Source organism: Cygnus olor, chromosome 4 (assembly GCF_009769625.2).
Source record: "Cygnus olor isolate bCygOlo1 chromosome 4, bCygOlo1.pri.v2, whole genome shotgun sequence".
Lineage (NCBI taxonomy): Eukaryota > Metazoa > Chordata > Aves > Anseriformes > Anatidae > Cygnus > Cygnus olor.
The window spans coordinates 74,516,821-74,537,440 of NC_049172.1; the positions used below are offsets into that span (position 1 = coordinate 74,516,821).

Sequence of the window (20,620 nt, forward strand, 5' to 3'; positions counted from 1 at the left end):
GTGCTTGAACGAGGCAGGGCTGCCCTGGGGTTGATTTCCCTCATTTGGGCATGGCCAGGAACAAGCGTGTGTCCTTTGGCACCTCTCCCTGCAAAAGTGAGGCGCAACCACAGAGAGGAGGGGAGAGAGCATCAAGCTTGCACCGACAGGGAACAGGGGGTATTTCGGTGGGGGTGTTAGCACAGTTTCCACAAAGAAAGCACTAGGTATGGGAAGGGATTTTTTTTATTGTCATTATTTATTTATTTATTTATTTAACATACTGTTCTGGTGGTTTGAGGATTTTTTTTTTCATCTCTTGATCTGAGTTATAGGTTTTCTGCTGGAGTGAGTGTAGAGAGTTCATAGGTGAAGAGAAAGGGACATTATTAGATAAACTCTTTATTGAGTGTTACATCAATACATCTGCTCCTTCATCTCCTCTTGGGGGTCTTAGGAACCTGCCCCAGGTGGGCCCCCAAAGCAGAGCATGAGGTCAGGCACCAAACAGCAAATCACAAGGACACCCCATGCTGCTCCCACTAGCTGTGTCACGTCCCCAGAGCTGCACAGCAGTATTAGCAGGTCATGCAATGATTTCTTCAGCAGCACAAGAAATGCGGCTTTAATGCTGCTGGGACCTGAACGACTGTTCAAAACTGGTTCTGTTCTCTGCTCATGGCATCCAAAGGGCCACACAGACATTGCCAGCAAGTGGCAGCAGCTTGCTTTGAGAGGAAGGACCCACAGAGTGCTCTGTGGTGCTTGGTTCTTCCCAGCTTTGTTTGGTGCGGGCAACTGCCAGCATACCAAAGGATATTACCTCTGGATGTGAGAGTGCAGGGAGTCTAACTGGTTTCAAACATCAATATTGCAGCTCTCTGTAATTAATTTAACGTTGACATGATCCCCAAGAAGCAAAACCTTCATTATATGCAATTAAACCTCCTGACACAGATGCTTGACTCATTGTCAGCCCCTCTAATTTAGAGCAAATGCATGGAAATGCAGACATCACAGCATATGTGTGTCAAACCCGGGGAAGAATCTTGCAGTGGGGAATAAAGTCCAACACTATTTCCAATTAAAACAGTATCTGGAGCAGATCAACTGTTTCTCAAACAGTTCTTGCACTTCTTATACCTGGAGACTCTCTGTGGCATGGCAATTTTTACACCTCTTCTATATTCAGGTCCCACCTCATTTTGGAATGGAGTTTGCTGATTGTGGTCACAGTTTGCAAAGCTGGAAAGCTCTGACTAGCTGCTGTGATTTACTGATGACTGCAACCCAAAGTGCCTTGTTCAATAATTTCTTCAACTCAGCCCATTACTCAAAAGCAGCTTTTTTTTTTTCTTAGAAAGACATTCAGCATTAACTCAGGACTGCAAATAATGGAGAATCCACGTCTCTAGTCATGTTTTTGCCAGTAGCTTTATATCCTTGCTATTAAAAATGACTGCTTTCTTTCCAGTGTAAATTTATCTAGCCATAACTTCAAGCCATTAAGTTTTTTCTACCATTTTTGACTGCATTAAAGAGTCTTTTGCTATCAGAAAAGGCTTCCCCAGTATGTCACCACAATGCATGAGCAAGTTGCTTCAGTTTCTCTTGGATAATGCCAATAGATCAATCTGTTTTAACCTCATGCTCTATGTCAAGTTTTCCAGACCTTCACATCATCTCGTAGAGCTCCTTGGAACATTTTTCATCTCCTTGGCTTCTCTTCTGTGTTGTGGGCAACAACTTGGGACATGGTTTTCCACAAGAGCTACCTCCATTTTTCACTCTTCCTTGGTCCAGTTCATCTGTTCCTTTTCTTGGCTTGTTTATTATCTGAGCTTTCATTATTATTACCAACACTTTATGAATCACTGCTCCTAGGTGGATCACACGTCTTTTTGCCAGCAGCCTTGACAGCCTTTCTGTGAGGGAGGCAGCTGAAATATCAAGTCATCAACCATTACTGGAAAGAAATGTATTTCTCTGAAGAACCATTTCACCAAAATATTCTCATGTGCTGCTATTTGGGAAGGGGACACACACACACTCATCCAGAACTGACAATATTACTAATGTACATAACACCGGGATTGATACTAGGAGGAAAAAAATCCTCCTGTTCAGAAGCAATTTTCATGCTGAATGCCTGTGAGGTTAATGAGAGTTCAATGTGCAAATATTCTTAAAATCTGTGCCATAACACTTATGTTAGGACCATCAGATGGCTTAGCTTCACCCACTATTACAAGCTATTTGTCTCTGGGTACAAGCAAGTTGATAGTCTTGAAGTCACTGGTGTTGTCTGAGACAGATGGTTTCAGCCGCCAAAGAAATTGCTCTTTTCAGTGTTTTGAATATCTGGAGGCAGTTTGTAAGGACAGAGTAAGAATCTGGAGCTACAGAAAGCTTCTGTCTATGCCTCTGCTCAGGGCCTGATGAGCAGAGGGCTTGAGGGCTTATGCCCTGAGAGCTTATGTCCTAAGGGCTTGAGGAGCTGGGGCAGTGTTGTTGTGTTTCTGCTTATATTCAGGCAATTTAACATATTTGATGCAGGAAAAGAGCAGGTCTGCACTGTAGGGAAGCCGTGTCCTGTCTCAGAACAAATGTAGAGTCTCTAACCAGGGGCAGATTCATTGCACAAGACACACAGGTGACCTCTTTTCACAGCCCAAGAGACTTGGGGTCCCACGGGGAGCTCCCCACTGGATCTGCAGGTTCCCTGCCTTTAGACAGCACTGCTACTGGAAGTGCACAAGCAAAGCAAGGTATATATGGCGTGTTTTTTTATTCCCCTGACTCGTGGAACCATCAAAATCTCCTCAGACAGAGGTGGCAAATGAAAAATAAGTTTGTGATGGTGGAAGAAGAGGAGGTAACAATCAACTGGGAGGACACAAGTCTTGATAGGGGTTGTCCACAAGAGCAGCACATTCCTAAGAAGGGGTGGAAAGTCCTTTTAGGGTCATTTGCCTGGAACAAGAAGTGAATGTGAAAAATTAGCATATCCAAGAGACAATTAAGAGTCAAGGACACATCAAGGCAGGGAGCGCACCCCAGATCCCACAGCTATTACTTCTGAGTGGTGAGTGAAGAGCAGAGGAGACAAAAAGGCTTGTTTACCCAGTGAAAAGACGAGAGAGAGGCAGGAAGATATCTCAGCGGATGTACGCAAATTGCCATGAAGATTGAATGCAAATTTCCATCCTTTCCCTTCAGAATCAGAGATTAAAAAAGAAGTAGCGATAGGGCAGAGATGGAGCAGGAAGCATGTCAGTGGAGAACGAGCTTCATCACCGTAATGAGGCTTTCTGAGACACTCATCTCTTCTCAGCAGAGATCCCGTTGCCCTGTGCAGGCATTTAAACCAGGCAATGCAGCAAGGTTCTTGCATTCTCTCTCCCCAGATTTCTCCATAAGACTCCAGGTGGCTGTAAAGTTTGAACAAAGCCACCATGATGGTGGTGGGGCTGCTGCCACTTTTCTTCCCAGCATCTCCGTTGTTTGTCCCGGGTTCATCTCTGATGCTAGGACAACCAGCTAGCCAGTTCTTTGCATCTTGTGTCGTTTTACTTTCTATTCAGCCATGACATCCAGGTGGATGTCTCAGATAAGAAAAAAAAAAAAAAAAGATGGCTTGGGTTTTCTGGGCTTGTCACCTCTTCCCACTGACACGTTGTGACACCATTGTGCATGGTTATCCCATGCCACCAACTCTCCTGGAGACTGCTCTGGTCTGGGCACGGCCAGTTCTCCCCTCCCGTGATGCGGTGTGGCCCACAGTCACTCCCATCCACGTATTGCTGGATCACGAGTCCTGGCATCCTACAAAGCTTGTGTGTGTCGCAGGTGTGCAGGAATGCCCCACTCAGCACTGGGTAGCGAATACCCCTCTGGGGACTGGTTTTCCCACAAAGCACAAAGTGATGTCCCATGGTCACGTCAATGCTATCAAAAGGGATCAGGGGTAAATTCATTAGCCATATTCTTGGCATTGCCACTTCCAAACCCTCCCAAACAGAGATATGGATGCACATACATCCCTTGGCTCTGATGCCCACCAAAAATCTTGGCCAGAGATTTTCGCCCAAAATCTTGCCGGGGTCCCTGCTAGCAGCCAGGGTGCCCCTCAGTCACAACCTGATCCCTTACCCTGTCCCTGCTCACTTTACCCAGAGATACAGTTTAAGTGTACAGCTGCTGCACAAACAGATAAGGGATGCACAGCTTCTCACATCAGACAGCTGACATGAGCCGCACCACGGAGATAGGGGCAAGGACCGAGCTGAAGGATCAGGAGGGGTGTCCTTTGCCAGCGACTGATGCAGCACTAAGCCTGATATCTTATCCCTTCGATTTAAGGGCTTCAGAAACTGTTGGGAGCGATGAGGATGTTGTTATCTCGGCATTCCACTTGTATTTTTGGAGCCCTGTTACAGTGACCCATTGTTTTCTGGGGGGTGAAAAAAAAAAAAAAGCCTCTTTAGGGAGTGTAATGTTTTTAGAGCTTGGTATCAGCTGAAAGGCAGCTTTAGGGTTGGGGGAGATATAAAGCAGCTCTCTGCTGTCTCATCTGAATAACTTCAGGCTGGGGAGAAGGAAACACAAACTTTTTTTAAAAGTTTTGCTTCTTGTCAGAAAAGCAAGCGATGAGAAACTGCAGATTTTGCCATGCAAGCCAACCCCAGAAGGGCTGTGCCTTGCAGCTTGGTGCGGAAACAGGGCTTGTGTCGGAGGATTTTCCGCACCAGGCTTGACAAGAAACACGCAATTGCCTGGCTGGTCATGAATAACCACTCCCGAGCCTACACAGCCAGTCCGGATTTTTGACGAAGGCTGAAAATACCAACCTCCCCCAGCCTTTCTTCCCCACCCTTTCCTCCATGGCGTAACAGCGCGCAGCTCTCCCAAGGATGCTGCTCAGCATCCTTCACAGCCCCAGGATGGGGCACGGGCTGCGAGTGGTGCGGTGCCAGGCTCCATGGCCGGTGACGTGCTGTCTGCTAGATTCTGATATAAACACAATGTCTTTGGGACTGGCACGGTGGAAAGGCACTGAGGAAGCTCCCACACCTCCTCCGATAGCGTGTTTGCTGAGCGCTGGCATCCCGCCACCAGCGAGTTCTCCATGAGCTTTGCCAGCAATCAGCTGAGAACAGGTTTCCACCTTTTAGGTCAATAGTCCCGTCTCTATTTGTGGCTGGGCGATGTTCGCCCACCCAAGGTGAGATCTTCTTGTTCCACAATGTAAGTTAAAATCAGGGCTCGTGAATTTTGCTCTGGGGGAGAATTTTTCCTGTGTGGGGTTGGGCCCAGTGAAAAATTGCCTTTTTCCTTTGTGCGGTTCAAATCTGGCCTCAGTGTATACAAAATGCCATGTGTTCCCAGCAGGATTCAGCCCTTCCAAAGCCTACCCCACAGCCAAATCTGATCTACATATTTACGAGCTTGTAAACAGGACGGGGCGGGTGAGTTCACATTCTTAGAAAACGAAGTGCAGAGAAAAGAACTTCTGAGTTGGAAAAACAAAGAGTAGTCTTGGGACCGACCCAGCACACACAGTGGTTTTTCCAAGACTCGGATGACTTGCTTGGGAATCATTCCTCTCCATTCCTTTTCTCCAGGATTTCCCAAGCTTGTCATTTAGTCTGGAAAAAAAATAATACACGTTCTCAATATTTCTTACAATAGTGGAGGTGACACCATGATAGAAAAGGGACATTTCATCTTGGAGATGGGTTGAAGCCAGGCTTTTCATGGTAGCCACAGAGGGTCAGCAGTTATTTGCAGAGGAAAGTTTCTGAAGGTGCTTAGGGCTATTGAAAGGAGTTGCACAGAGGAAGCCAGCTGCAGTGCTCAGCACAAAGTGCCATTGCACTTGCCAACAAATGCAAGAATGAGTGGTCTAGAACAATGGTTCCCAAATTGTGGCCTCCAGACCTTGATGGTTCATGAAGGCTTCGTAAATGGATCATGGAAAACAGATTATAAGGGAGCCACGCAGTCTGCAAAAACTGATGAGGATTAACAGTCTTTGATTCCGAAAAGCTGGAGAACAACTGCTCTAAAGTCCTGTGCTATGTTCATTCAGTATTTATAGATACCAAAACACAGAGGTCTTTGTGGCAAGGGCTGAAGAAACTTTTCTTCAATCTTCTTGCAAAAGAGCTTTAATGACATTCCATGAAATATATGTGTCAAACAATTTATCAGAGGGATAAATCATAGCAGCGACTCTACTAACTTACCCACCTTGCTGGGAAGTTTGTCATCATAATACCTCAGGTTTTCTCAAGTTCTTTCTTGTTGTGAATCTTCAACAGATCCCTCCCGAATCCTTTTTGCTGTCTCTCTTCCTTGATTATGGGGGACCTTTCTTGGTTCCATATGTATTCAACTAAATTCTCTGCTCTCTCTACACTATGCTTTCATCTCTCTAAATTACAGCGCTGATGACCATAAAGTTCTTGTTGATTTCTTCAAAATAGTGCACGAAGGGTACATTGTTTTAGTTGAAAAAGTCATGCAATATTTCCTAACATTGATTAGATGTCACACTAGTGTGAGGTCTATTGGGAACCTCTTCCAGCAAAGACTAAAAACCAGATTCATTGGATTACTGATGGAAGCCGGTCAGGACCCCAAAGAAGCAGAAATTCCCCCAAAACCCACACAACCTCCTTTCGCAGGGGGGTTGGACAGATAAGAATATGAAGTCTATATTCCTAAAGAACCCCATGTTGAACTTTGCCTCCACTTCTCATAAATCCCATGTGAGAATTTACATTCCTGTACATTTCTGTTTGACTGTGGTCCATTGGGAGGGAACAGAAACCCTCAGCAGGTGCTGATGACAGTGATGTTCTGTGTGGATGGGTTGCTCCTACTTGTGCTGCTTGAAAAAGGGGCATTCAAACCAAATTTTGTGCCACGGGGTGAGGAACAGCAGAGAGGGGAAGGGGGGAGGATGTTTGGTTGTAGTTGTGATGACCTCCTGTGTTCCTAAACCAGCTGCCATGAGGCTACAAAGCATGGAGCTATTGGTAGCAACTAGCAGTAGGCCAAGAAAGATACACCAGAATGCCTAAAATGTCTCTGAGCTCCGATGTTTAACAAGTCACATCTGTGGGAGAACAACGCAAGCATCAGCAAGCTACGGACACAGCTGGTGGGCCATTAGCCCCATGCTCCTAAGAGTTATGGCCAACCAAAAGGGAGTTTTATGTCAGCCAGCAGTTAAGGACAACGTTATCCACGCCTGAGACATCTGATGGACCAGCATCATGTTTGTGTCACTGGTGAGCCCACACAGGACTCCCACAGCAAGACCCTCGTGCTGGGGACACCCGTCCTTCGCACAAAGGAGCCGCGGAAACGCTCCTCGCTGAATGACATGCCAATTTTTGACTTGCCCCGGAGGGAACCTAGCAACATCGAGTGGCTGTTCTGTTCATTCAGACCCCGAGCCAGATGGAAATTTTCTTTTCAGAGTCCACTCCAGGCTTGTTTCCTCTCTTTAGCCATGCGGGCAAGAATCTCACTGCGGTCTCTGTTGTGCTCACTGTAACATCAGCAAGCAAATTCCAATCATCTTCCTGCTCAGACAGAAAGGCAAGAGCTCTTGACATGCAGCTTGGTTACCCTGACTTTTTCCTTCTCTCAGGAGACCTATTGCTGCTATTTTTCCTCATTTGTATCAGGCAAATAAGAACCTTCCTGATATCTCCCTTTGGATTTGCCAAATTGGCCAGTCTTCCAGACGTGGGTTTGTTGGTTTTTTTTTTATTATTATTTTCCTAATTTTATTTATGTCCTTTTGCTGAGTCTCATGATTTTAAGGTTTGTTTTAAAGTCCCCTTTGGGGTTGGAGCCAGGCTATTATCTGCGAATTGTTAAGGAATAGGCAGTTGGATATACATCTATTTTTCCCAGGCGTAAAACATACTGCAAAAATACTACCTTAAGGGAGTCTGTACAAGGTGCCAGACAAAAAAAAAACTACAACTTTGTCTTATTATTCTTGTGACTCATTTTTAAAGCCCATCCTACTACTGATTCTGTTGAGTTGAGCATTATCTGTGGCCCTGATCCTGCTGCCCAGTCTCTCTCCTTCTCAGCAAACGGGCCAAGCCGTCCATCTTGACAGTGAATTTTTGACACATTTTAGACACTGAATTGTCCATATTTTCCACCATATTGTGAGCAAAGCCCTTGTGACGACAGGTTTATCAGGTGGCCCGGGCTTAATGGTCAGCAGCAGTCTTAAAGCTTCACTGCAGGCATGGGAGAGCTAACAGGCCAACTTTGCCTCCATCAATGTGTAAGGCAGGTATTCAGTCCTGCTCTTCATTCCCTTCCAAAATCATCACCTTAACAATTTCAAAAGCTTTGTTATATGGAGAAGTGAGCTTGGTTTGCAGTATTCAAGGCCAGTTCTTATTTCAAAGTGTCTCTCCCTTTGCTCTGCCTGGCCCTGCCTGATTCAGGTCCACAGAGCTCATCCTGAATATCAGGAAGCAGGGAAAAACTCTCAGTCCCCATCCTTCTAACAGATATGGTTTAAAATGATGGCTTTATGATCATGCCACAGGGCTACAGATTTGGAAATCATGGGAATCCATTCTTGGGTCTTCTACAGACCCAGGGCTCTGTATGTCAACTACTGTTCAGTGGCAGACTACAGTCCCTAATAGTAAATTAATTATTCTTTCATTATTATGAGCAAGACATTCTTCTTTATAGACCCCTAATAAAAGATGGAAAGCGGTATATTCAGTTCAGGGTAACAAAGCTTTGTGCATGGTGTTTGCCCAATGGTTCCCAGCAAATCACTACAATTTTCTCAGGAACAAAGCTAACTACCAGGAGTCAGACACACTGCTAAAAAAAGTTTACAAATCCCAGACGACGGTCCCCCAGAGCATGGGCTGTAGCGTAGACTAGAGCAGACTGTGTACTTTACAGTCCCTGGCACAAAGCCTTTCTTGGCCCCGTGCAATGCCCCGGTGGTCCTACAAAATAATTACTCTCTTGCAGGAGTTTTGAGTCTCTGGCAGAGCAGGAGGTGTTGTGTGGCAGCTCACCAGATTGGATCTTTAGTCTTAAAGAGATGCTTTACATTGTATGCCCTGTGATGTGGCACGAAGGCATACGAATGTAATTAAGGGTGCAGAACCTGCTGGGGCAATGTTCAGGGAATATATAGTCAAGTCCTGGTGGCCTTTTGAGAGCAGTGCCTGGAGTGAACTGTTCCCTGGACACAGTTTGTCCAGGCAGATCTCGCTGGAGCATGCTAAGCAAATTAGCACTTTGCACAATCTAAGAGTTGAAAACCCTTGTTAGGTTTCTGTGAGGTAGCAGAGTCAATGTGCCTGCGTGACTCTCTGTGCCACCCTTCACCACCATGGGAGGTTCACTGATGAAGCAGTCCCTATCCTGCACAGGAGGGAATGCATGAAAAGATTTCAAGACTCCTCCTAAAACAAGAGGAGGCCACCAGATTCCAATGGCATTAAGGGTGAAATTCATCCACAGTAATATTGTATGCCCATAACATGGTGTCTTCCCAAGAACCAAATGTCTGGGTCCAGACAGCAGAGACTGAGTGTGATTCACCTGGCCAGTAGGGGTTTACACTTCAGGATGAGACGGATTGCTTCATCCTTTCCATTGGCAGTACTGACTAAGCCGCTGAGTAGAAGAAGAGACCGGGGACCTGCTTAGATAACTAAACTATCTGCTTAGATAACTAAACTTAGTCAGATGAATCAATTTTCAGGCAATTTGATGCCTTGGAAACTTCCTCATGGTGGTGATGGCCCTTAGCGGTCCAGATTCACAGCACTGTTTTGAGAAAAGCCCCAGTGCAGACTCTGAGGGGAATGAAGCACATTTCAGTCAAGTTGCTACCAATGTGGTGTAATTTAGAGGAAAGCTATGGAGACGTCACCGGGATTGTACTGCCAAGAGGTTAGGGGGCATGTTCGGGGACTAGTGAATTAGCCCAGTAAATATCAGAACAGGGCTCTGCCACATTATGATTCTCTTGCTGACGGGCGAACTGCACTCAGTCCTCAAATTTGAGATGCTATTGAAAATATCAATGTTTTCCAGAGCCCTCAGCCCGCACAAAGCTGGCATCTTCTGCCTTTGCAACTTTGCAGCTGCCCTCAGCCTTAATGCCATGCTTTCCTGGGCCCCAGCACATTTACCCTGGTACACCCTACCATGGGCTATAGCATTGCTGGTGCTCTCCAGGAGAAGCCAACCATCATCATGGGACAAAGCAATGCAGCAGTGGGCAGGGAAGGGGTAGCTTCTCCGTGCTTTTCTTCCCAGAAGGGTCAGGGTGCAGAAGTTCGAATGAGCAGGCATGCCTACATGCAGAGATGCACACAAGCAGCTTGGGAGGGTTTTCGTTGGCGTGACAGAAGCTGGGGCTTATCTGCAGCTTGTTTATAGGGTCGGGCCACAGCTGGAAGGCTCGCAGGCCTGAGGAATTCCACCCGATATCCCAACGCCATCGTCCTCCAGGGAAAATGCCGGAGTCACTGCGAACACACTGTCCTCCTCCCAACGCCAAGCAGCTCTTGGATCCATCCTAGGAGGGCAGTGAACTCCCCCATCACTCCAAGATATGCCACCAGCTAGCTGCAGGGAGGCGTTAACCCTCTAGAGACCCTGACTTGCCCACGGATGCCCAAAGGAAGTTGTCAGATGTGGATGGAGGAGAAGGTCATGAAAAACTGGCCAGAAATTGAGACTCCCAGTCCCACACGTAGGCAGAAATCCTTGCTGATATCCAGCCCTTTCTCCCATCACTTGGCAGCCACGTCAGAAATAGCATCCTTCATGGAGGTCCAACAAGGAGATGGCGAGGTGGGGTGCAAGCTGGGTAATGGTTGGAAAGTGGCAGCTCATGGTTGCTTTGGATGAAATTTAATTAATATACTTTGTGAGAGACAGAAAGGAAATAAGCAAGAGGCTATGACAGTTTCTGTGGCCAGGAGCTTCAGCAACTACACTACCTTCCACCCTTTATTTTTTCTATACCAGCTGCAATTCTCTTGCCTTGCTGCTCTGACACATCCTGAGGGAGTTTCAGTTCTTTCCTGAACTTTGAGGCCACATTCAGGAGAAGTTCAGCTGTCCCACAGGCCTAATGCTATGTAAGAATTTCTGGAACTTCCTAACTCATGAATAGTTGGGTTTGCACCTTGGTAGATTTTTTTTTTCTTTACCATGAGTTTGTCCAATCGTTTTTTGAATGCTTTTAGCATCCACAGCCTCCTGCTGCAGGAACATGTTGTGAGATGAACCACCCCCTTATCTTCATTTTCAGCCTACTGCCCACTAGCCTCCATCCTCGTTGGTACCCCTCGTACTGGAAAAGGTAGTGAATAATAGTTCTCTATTAACACACGCAAGGTCTAACTCTCCATAAGCTATTTGTATACAGAGCCATTCCTCATACAAAGTTCACACCAAGAAACAGCAAGGCCCTTTCTCAGTCTGAGTGTTCCTGCTGGTCCTTGAATTTCCATTCATGATGGCAGAGCACTGGGGCATGTCTTTGGCTCTTTGTCTCACCCACCTGCTCTCACGTCTGCGACAGTTTTGTGCCCTGGACTATTCGGGACATGGTGTAAAAGCAGGGACCTTTTAAAACAAAGATGCTCCTGCCAACTGCGGCAGAAAGCAAGCCTGCTCACAGATTCTGGCTGCATACTGGGAGCCAGGGCCAGAATTTAGATTGGACTGGATCCATTTTCACTTGTGCATTTGTCTTTTTTTCTTGTTTTGCTTTATTTTTTGTGTGCTGAACACTGGGACCAGCAACTCTCTAAACAATCCAGTGATATCACCTTGGACTGAGTCATGGAGAGGGCAGGGTGGAGAAGTGCATACAGGGAAAGATCACGAGATTGTGCTAGCTTAAACAATCAAAAAAAAAAAAAAAGGCTATGTGTTTAGGTGCATGGAGGGGAGTACCCTCTAGCATGTACCCACTAGTCAGGGTGTTACAGCTTTGGGGACTTCAGCCCCTAGGTTCAGAGGTTTGTATTTGGATGGGATTTTTCTCAGATATGAGCAGGGTGACAGGAAAAAAACGTGTAGGCATATACACAGAATACAGGCACACATACAGTGTAAGAAAACCAAATAAATTGATTTTTTGCCTTCAGAGCACATACCTTATTGGTTCAAATTTTGCACCACCAAAAAAAAAAAAAAAAAGTGAAATTTGATCTTCCGATCACATTTAGACGGTGACTCTGGTCACTTTGCATGGTAGGGACAAGCTTTCCCCTGAAAATTCACCTGCAGCTTCCTTAATTTCTTAATCCTCCTGAAGATAATTACCAAGAGCTACAGCAGGGCCTGCAGTCCTTGTTCAGATCTCCAACATGCGTACAAAGGCTCAGCAAGATTTGAAATGACCTTTTATAAAATACCCTATGGACTAAAACTCAAAAAGAACTTTCAAACCCCCAGCAGTATTGTTATAAAAAACATACGTATTAGGAGAAAGAAAAGTTCTCAGCAGGATGTCCAGAGCCTCTCTTGACCAGGCAGTGGCAAATATGAAAGATGAGGCTCTTCCTGGGAGCATCCTACACCAAGATACAACTGGGATTTCAAAAACTGTACTATGGCACAGGTCCTACGACATTTGGGCTTCGTGTTCTGCTTTTGATAATGCCCTGTTCTGTCTTTGATATTTTTCGGGCTGGATCATCAAAATGTGCTCGTACACTGACTGATCAGGCTAAAGTGCTGATGTATCACTCCCCATTTCTATATCTGAAGTTTTATTCCCATTTTCTATTTCTGAACCTTGGAAGTATCTGTTTCCTGAGCTCTTCAGGTGCCCAGTACTCTGTGCTTTCTTCCAGGCATCCCAACATCATCCATGCTCCTTAGAATCACCACTACATAGCCCAGTTCACAAACCCTCTATCAAAATGTCATTGTGTACTTGTGCGTATGAAAGCAAGGGCTAATTCCTTTCATATGTTATTCATTCCCTAAATAAGACCCCCAAACTCTCCCTTAAGATCTGCTTCCCATTGCCTACCAAGACAGTTGGATGTTCCAGCATGTACAAAGTCACCAGCCAGTGACCTATTCTGGGAACTCCCTGCCCACTTTTTTCATCCCAGTGTGATTGAATGAGGAAGCTATGGATGCACTCCGTACACGTCTCTTCCAAGGGGCACGCTTATTTGCATGGTAATGAGGATGGTAATGAGCCCCTTGTCTTCAGATGCACACGAGGTTCTAGAGGGTGAAAAGTAGCCAAAGCTGAAATTCAAGGAAGTCATGGCTGTGCTTTTTCCCAGTTTGTCTTTTTTATCTGGATGCTAAAACAAAGAATGTTGTACGGAAACTGCATTGTGCAATGAAGCACTAAACACTAGATGTAAATTATTATTTTAACAGCCAACAGGCTGTTTAAGCAAGCACCAATCTCTTAAGTAGCCTGGCTCAAGCAGTAATCACTAGCTTCATTTCTAAAGAGTTTCTTCTTTTATTTGCTTTGTTACCATAGCTTTTTCTTTTCCTCTCTCTCAAGTTAAAATAAATGCTACATAAAGCCACAGCTCCTCTAGGAACGAAGAGCACTGCAAATAGGGTCCACAACAACACCATAGAAGAGATGACGGTAATAAACCCCATTCTGCAGTGGGTAAACTGAGGCACAGAACCTCTCCACTGATAAAGGTATGAGTAGGATTACATGCTTGATGGGCTCCTTCACCTGTCTTGGCCCCAGATGCTCACACTGAGGACACCACAAGGTCTCCCTGCAGAGCTGAGAGCCAGGGAGCCCCTTGCAGGTAGCACATGGCCTCGGAGGCTGGTTTCCACTAAGATGGAGCATGGACCAGCCCAGGCAGGAAAACACACACAGCTGTTATTGCTGAGACCTGAGACTGAGAAGAGGAATTGATGCTGGTCTTAGAAACCCACCGCTGGTCCTAGGAACCCACCGCTGGTCCACATTGTATCAGGATGGTGTGGGGGTGTCCTGGAGGTGGGCTGTGGGCTGCACAAGGAAAGGAGAAGTCTCAAAACTTTGGCTGGGTGGAGAACAGGAGACATTAAGGAAATGGAGATTTCCCCCAGCACCCCTGGGGTCTTTAGCTCCTGGCGAACCAAACACTCGGGGTGGCGTTTCTGCTGTGGTTGGAATTCAACATGATGATTCAAGCAGCCTAGCACCAACCTATAAATCTCAGCCCTGTCCCAGAAGGAATAAATCCCTTTAAGCAAACACAACCACAGGAGGGGCACTACATCCCCAGCACTACTTCTCTGTTCAAAATTGTGGGCTCCAACACCAGGGGCTGCTCATTACTCTGCAAACGCCATCCATCTCCGTGCTGGCCCCGGGTCTTTTCCATGCAGAGACATCAGCCCTGCTGGCTGTCCTTATTCAGTGCCTCCTGCAGCACATATTGACACCAGCATGTGTTCCAGCCCTTTGACTTGAGTTGGCCTTCGGCAGATATTTAGGCCACACGTCTGCATATGTGTTTTCCCTCCCTAAGCATCAGAAAATGCTGAGATCTGTCTGCGATGGGGTAGCCCACGCACCTGACACACTGACTCTGGCTGCAGACTCTGGGCTGATTAGGAATGGGTGTAGGAAAGCTTTGCTGAAATCAGAGCTTTGGGTTTCCTGGATGATGGGTTTTCTCCAAATAAATAAATAAATAAATAAGGAAGAAAAAAGAAAAAAAAAAAAAAAAAAAAAAAACACTGGGAAGCTTTAGTGCAGTCTGTGGAAGTTCAGAGCTTTGGTCCTGAATTTCTGGCTCCTGGCACCTGTTTTGCTGTTTTGACACCAGGCTTTTGAGCATGGGGAAAATAATAATGATATCCAGCGCTAATGTTATTTACTAAAATACAAATTAACGCTCAGTCACGTGGTGGCATGATTTGTCATCCAGAGCTAAAATTAAGAGAAATTAAGGCTGAGTCAGAAAGTTATTTCAGATCTGAGTAAGGAATGCTAAGTGATGGGGCCATGTGAGAGCAACACTGACATCTTCTGGCTGCAAAAAAAAACCTCCCCATCTTTTACATCAAGAGCCAGCGGGAAACTCCAGCACAGAAGTATAAATCGGGGTTTGGGTGGGCAAAAGAGCTTTTCCAAGTAGCAGGAATTAACATAATTAACATTCATAACATAGTTTACTTCCATAACGTAATTAACAGCCTGTCTCCAAGCTCTATGGGCTTGACCTGATGGCTCACAACCATGCTGGGTCTGTTGCTGTGAGCCCTTTTGCAGTGGGGGGTTAGGATGCTCCTGCCAAGAGCATGGTGTTATCCATCTTTTTGCTCCATGTCCTCCGGTCCTGCAGTGCCCAGATCTTCACTCTGGTCGCAATGGCATTGCAAGCCAAGGACCTAATAAAATCATGCTTTCAGCCTCCTCTGCAAGGCCTGCCTTCCAGACAGGGCTCTCCACCACCCTTGCTACCCTGTACTACCATGTCCTCCCCCTTCTAACCTTATTTCTTTCAATCTCTTCCAAGGTTCTTTCTTCCCATCTCTGAAGCCCTCGGAAATGGTCTTCAAGGTCATCTTCTGGCTGGGATACTTCAACAGCTGCGTGAACCCCATCATCTACCCCTGCTCCAGCAAGGAGTTCAAGCGAGCCTTCATCAGGCTGCTCAAGTGCCAATGCCACCGGCGAAGACGTCCCATCTGGCGTGTCTATGACCACCACTGGCGAGGGGCCTCCATGAACAGCTCCGTGCAAGGCTCCGAGACGGACCTGAGGCCCAGGATCAGCACCCTGCACAGCTCATTCCTATTTAACTCCTCCTTGCAGGAGAGGGCCGGTAAAAGGCGAACGCTCAGCTTCAAGGGCTGGAAAATGCTCACTCCTTTCCAGAAGCCAGCGTCCACCCAGCTGAAGGAAAAGATGAACAGCCTTTCTAACAAAATCCGGGGCGGCTCCAGCAAAGGGGGGGTGACAGCCTCCTACAAAACAGAGGTGGAGTCTGTCTCTATTGGGATCCCTCATGACTTTACGGAAACCATTGACTATCAAACCTATGACTTAACAGACTGCTGTGGGCTGAGAGAGACAGATATCTGAAGGCACCAGGACAGCTCTCAATGGTTTCTTTAGCGGTATCTAGCAGAAACGTGAAGGGATACCACCTGTGGGTCTGTCAGGCAGACTGGAAGCAGCAATCAGGTATAAAATGCAGTTGCCCAAAGGTTGTACAAGCTTTCCCCATGGGGAGGTCAGCCCTTCTATGGGGTTATGGGTTCCTCAAATACGAGCCGATGGCACATCCCATTTTAACGAGCTGTGGCAAGAGGGGAAGGTGTGGGGTGGATATGGCCTTAGGAAAAGAGCTGTTTCCTCCCATGGGATGGTTCTCTTTGACTTTGGAAGAAGCTGTGCAGTTAAGGGAAACCAGGACATCTCCTTTGCCTTAAAAACACCACCACAAAAGCTACTGGAAGGATTGAACCCCAACAGGTGCCAACTCTGCCTTAGCACACATGATAACATTTCCATCCAGAGGCAGCATCCCAAACGGATGTTGTGAGCAGTAGCTGGCAGCTGACCATTTAGACAGTGGGCTGGGGGCTTGTAGGGCTACAGGGCTGGACAGAACCTGTAGCCCAAGCCTTTGCTTTCAAGGGTGAGCAGACTGTGGTATTCCCGAGCAGAGCTGGGGGATCCCAGCTCTCAGCCATTCTGTTTGCAGTGCCCACAGCTTTGCCACTTCTACGCAGCCTGGTTTTAGGCCAGAAGAGCAGTCCAGACATATACACTGATGCCAACGGGTGTGCAGGACTCTCTTCTCTAACTCCAACCTGCGACGTTTCTCATTTCACTTTCCAGTGAGAAATTTGCAACCCATCTTGTTCTGGCCTGCATCCCTCCGTGACGTGGAGACACAGCAACTCCTTTTGATGTTGGCCATCCCCGGTCTTTTTCTCTCCCCTTCTTATCCCCACTTGCTGTTTCTCTCAAACAACATGGAATAAAGATGCATTCCTAGCTGTGGCTGAGGAAGGTGGGGTGGGTGAGGCTGGGCCTGTTCCCATTACTCACAGAGCCACAGCTTAAACGGAGCTGAAGTGCAGTGGGAGCTCCCTCTAGTGGATCCATCTTCTCCCCAGTCAGGGCCAAACCAGGGCACAAGGAAACGGTCTCAGATTGAACCAGGGGAGGTTTAGGTTGGATATCAAGGGGAATTTCTTCATGGTGAGGGTGATCAAGCACTGGAACGGGCTGCTCAAAGAAGTGGTGGGGTCCCCATCCCTGGAGGCATTCAAGAGACGTGTGGATGTGGCACTCAGGGACCTGGTTTAGTGATGGGACTCAGTAGGTCAGGATGATGGTTGGTCTGGAGGGTCTTGAAGCTCTTCCCCAGCCTAAAGGATTCTGTGATTCTAGACTCAGAACTCTTTTCCCAAGTGGCTTCCCCCATTCCTGACACATCAAATCACATTTGTTGGCTAGCAGCAATTAGTCTTGGTTAGCGTGGCCAAAAGCAGTGTTGATAAAGTTTGTTTGTTTGTTTTCCCTGCTCACAGTCCCCGAGTGTGAGGTCTCCTCAAAAAAGTATTGTGTCCTCCTCTCAGGTCTGCAGGGAGGCTGGAGCTGTGACCGCACAGCCCACCCCAGCCAGGCTCACAGCCCCTGTGCTTTGCAGCTCAGAAAACAGGTCACCCAAACACTGCTTGGGCTTGTGTTTGGGGCACAGTTGCTATCAATGACAGACAATGAGCCCCAGAGTTTCCACAAAGAATTTTCATTAGATTTAGACACAGGCAGAGGCACAAGATGCACAGGTGTTGGAGGTGAGGTCTGGGTCTGAGGGTAAATAAAGAATAGGAACATGAAGCCCAAGGGTGGAGACACGATGCTGAGTACGTCCTGGATGGAAACTCGTCCACACCAGCACTGTCCCCCAAACCCATTAGGCATATTCATGAATGTGCCTACTGCACATCCAGCTAATCCTCTTAAGGGTGGCTATCAAAGGAGATGGAAGGGTCCTAGGCACAGCAAGGAGAACATGACTTTCTTTCTGCTGGTCATTAGTTTTAAAGGGAATCAAAAACGAGGAAAATGTATACTTATTTTCTTTTTTACTTTCTTTCATGCTGAGACATTCAGAGTGGGCCCTATCTCAGCACCCATAACACCCTCCTGCCTTTTACTAAGTGCAATGGACTCTGAACTGGATGCACAAAGACCTGCAGATTTTGTCCAAATATTTTCCTCCTAGCGGTTAACCCCAACAAGACATACAGGCTGCACTGCACTGGGCACTGGGGAGAGGGCAGCTCAATTTAACAATTGCTGGCAAGCTGCTCATTCCCAAGAATGAGTTGAAATTACCTCTTACACTTCTCCCTGGTCTTTTAAATTTCCTTCTTTCTTTTTTCCAATTTTGAAATATCCTCCAGTCCCTTGAAATCATGAAGAAGGGAAAGAAAGACTAGTTCGGGGTTTTTCTGCCTCTCCACCCCAATCCTTTACAGACCTACAGGAGAGAAAATGAGGATAAAGTCTGTTTAAGCACACACATGCATATTATGTACCTACTTCTCACCTAAGCCAGGGCCCTTCTTTCATTTAGCACCTTGCATCTGAAGAGTCCATGCCAGGACTGGAATCTGTACATGCAGAGCTTCATTTAGGGGAATTGGGGCTGCCTTTGCTGACAGGGGGAGGACAGTGTTGTACGAAATACACCCTGAGTATCTAAGCTTGTGCTTTTCCCTTTGAATCCCATAATTTCTGAGCTCTCCCGACTTTGGAAAAATAGGCTCAGACCTTCAGGAAGCAAATTCGGTCTGACCTCGTAGACTTTTCTGGACAGCTATGTGTGTGACCCACGGAGGGTACGGCCCCATTTCTCCAAATTCACCAAGCAGGCCAATTCCCAAAACCCCTGTCCCTTGGTTACTCAGCAGCTCTCACCTCATCATGCCGGCTTTGTGTCCCTATCATATCACCAGACCTTGCTGCTTTGACGAGCCGAGTGTTGAGGATGGTGAAGAGCAGCTTCAATGCCAGGAGACTCTCACGAGTCCCATCCGAGGAGGAAAGAAGGTCCCCGTCCGCCTGAGCTGGACTGCAGTTGGGTTGCATTACTATTGTTTACAGTGTGTATATAAGTGTACATTTCCTTTAGCAGACATTGGAATTTTTTATGTATAGATTTTTATTTTTCATTCACAGACATATTTATTAGCTGGAGTATTTCTGTTTTGTGATTCAAGTAATGTCAGATTGATGTAAGCTCTATGAAACAGAATGCACATATTTTTGTTTATTTGTACCAAATACATGCACAAACCCGTCTAAAACATTCCCATGAACTGTGTCTGATTTTTTGAACAGAGATTGTAGGGGATGAAGGGGGGAGGGAGGAAGCAAAACCTGCATATTATCAGCCCTTGTGTTTTTCTCAAAGGATTTTTTTTTAATTACACAAGAATTATTCCCATGTGCAAGAATTTATGACAAAAAAAAAAATCAGAAAATGATATTCTCTGCCTCATGCCACACAGGGGTGACAGGGTTGCACCAGCTGTGTCTTCTCCCAGATACAACCTGCTGCAGGAGGGATATGGATGCAGCCATGAGCCATGGGAGTGTAGAAGGGCACGAGGAGGGAAGGTTATTGTGTGAGTTATGGTCAGGAGCAGGTCCGGTGAAAGAATTTCCATCAGAGTAGGATTTTTAAATGAAATCTGAAATTTTAATTTGTTGAAGATTTCTATGGAAAAAAAATATCATTTTTCTTCTAAAGTCAAAATTCCATCATCACAAAAATACTACCCATGGTGAAATGGAAATAACATTTCTTATGCTCACTCCGGGTAATCAATTTCACAAAATGCAGCCTGACGGCACATCTAGATACCGGGCAGAGGTGCCTCGGGGCTGGGGATCATGGCATGATCTCAGAGCTGGAAAGCCCAAAGGGGACAACAGGAAAAGAAGGCAAGACACCCAGCCCACAGGACCCTAGGGAAACATGATATAACAGAGATTGAAATGCAATGAGGGGAGAAGCAGAGCTCGGAAAGCATTTTACAGTATCCCAGAAATATTTCTTTACAGTGCAAATGACTGAATGTGGCCCAAGGCTGTCTGTTCTTCAGGGACAGCTCTGGGCAGGGGAGAAGTGAGCAGTCACTGACTGCAGCTCCACAGCTCCAGGAGAAGATTGTCCTGGCCTCCCCACATATTTTTTGTGTGTGTGCATGGTTGAGTCAGATTGATGTTGAGGATGCTGTGTCCTCTTGTGAGCCCACAGAAAAAGATGCTCTTGACTGATGCCACTTACATTTTTCTAAATGGACTAACAAGACAGGCTGCTGCCCTGCTAGGATGCCAGGAGGAAAATTAGGTGCTTCTCTGTTGATTTTCTCTAGGGCTTGATAAGCAAGACCCATGCCATGGTCACAAGGACTGAATGAGCCTTTGGAACAACTGTGCTAGCCTGGGCATGTTGCTGTGGGCATCCTTCCTCACCCCCAGTTTAATCCATGGAGAACATTGTATGGCCTGCATAACAAAGAGAGGGTCAGGGGCCAGGCTGATGCTGGTCCAGCTTCCCTCACAGTCTGGCTCAGCAAT

General features: G+C 46.5%; 1 protein-coding gene across 1 annotated transcript in view; it reads left to right on the forward strand.

Annotated features, from left to right (window-relative positions):
- Nucleotides 1–19,343, forward strand: part of ADRA1D (adrenoceptor alpha 1D) — a 43,694-nt gene extending 24,351 nt beyond the window's left edge. Inside the window, exon 2 of the mRNA XM_040555878.1 lies at nucleotides 15,528–19,343. Coding sequence (XP_040411812.1) covers nucleotides 15,528–16,096 — 569 coding nt within the window. The 3' untranslated portion in view covers nucleotides 16,097–19,343. The remainder of the gene's footprint in view (nucleotides 1–15,527) is intronic.
- The last annotated feature ends 1,277 nt before the right edge of the window (nucleotides 19,344–20,620 follow it).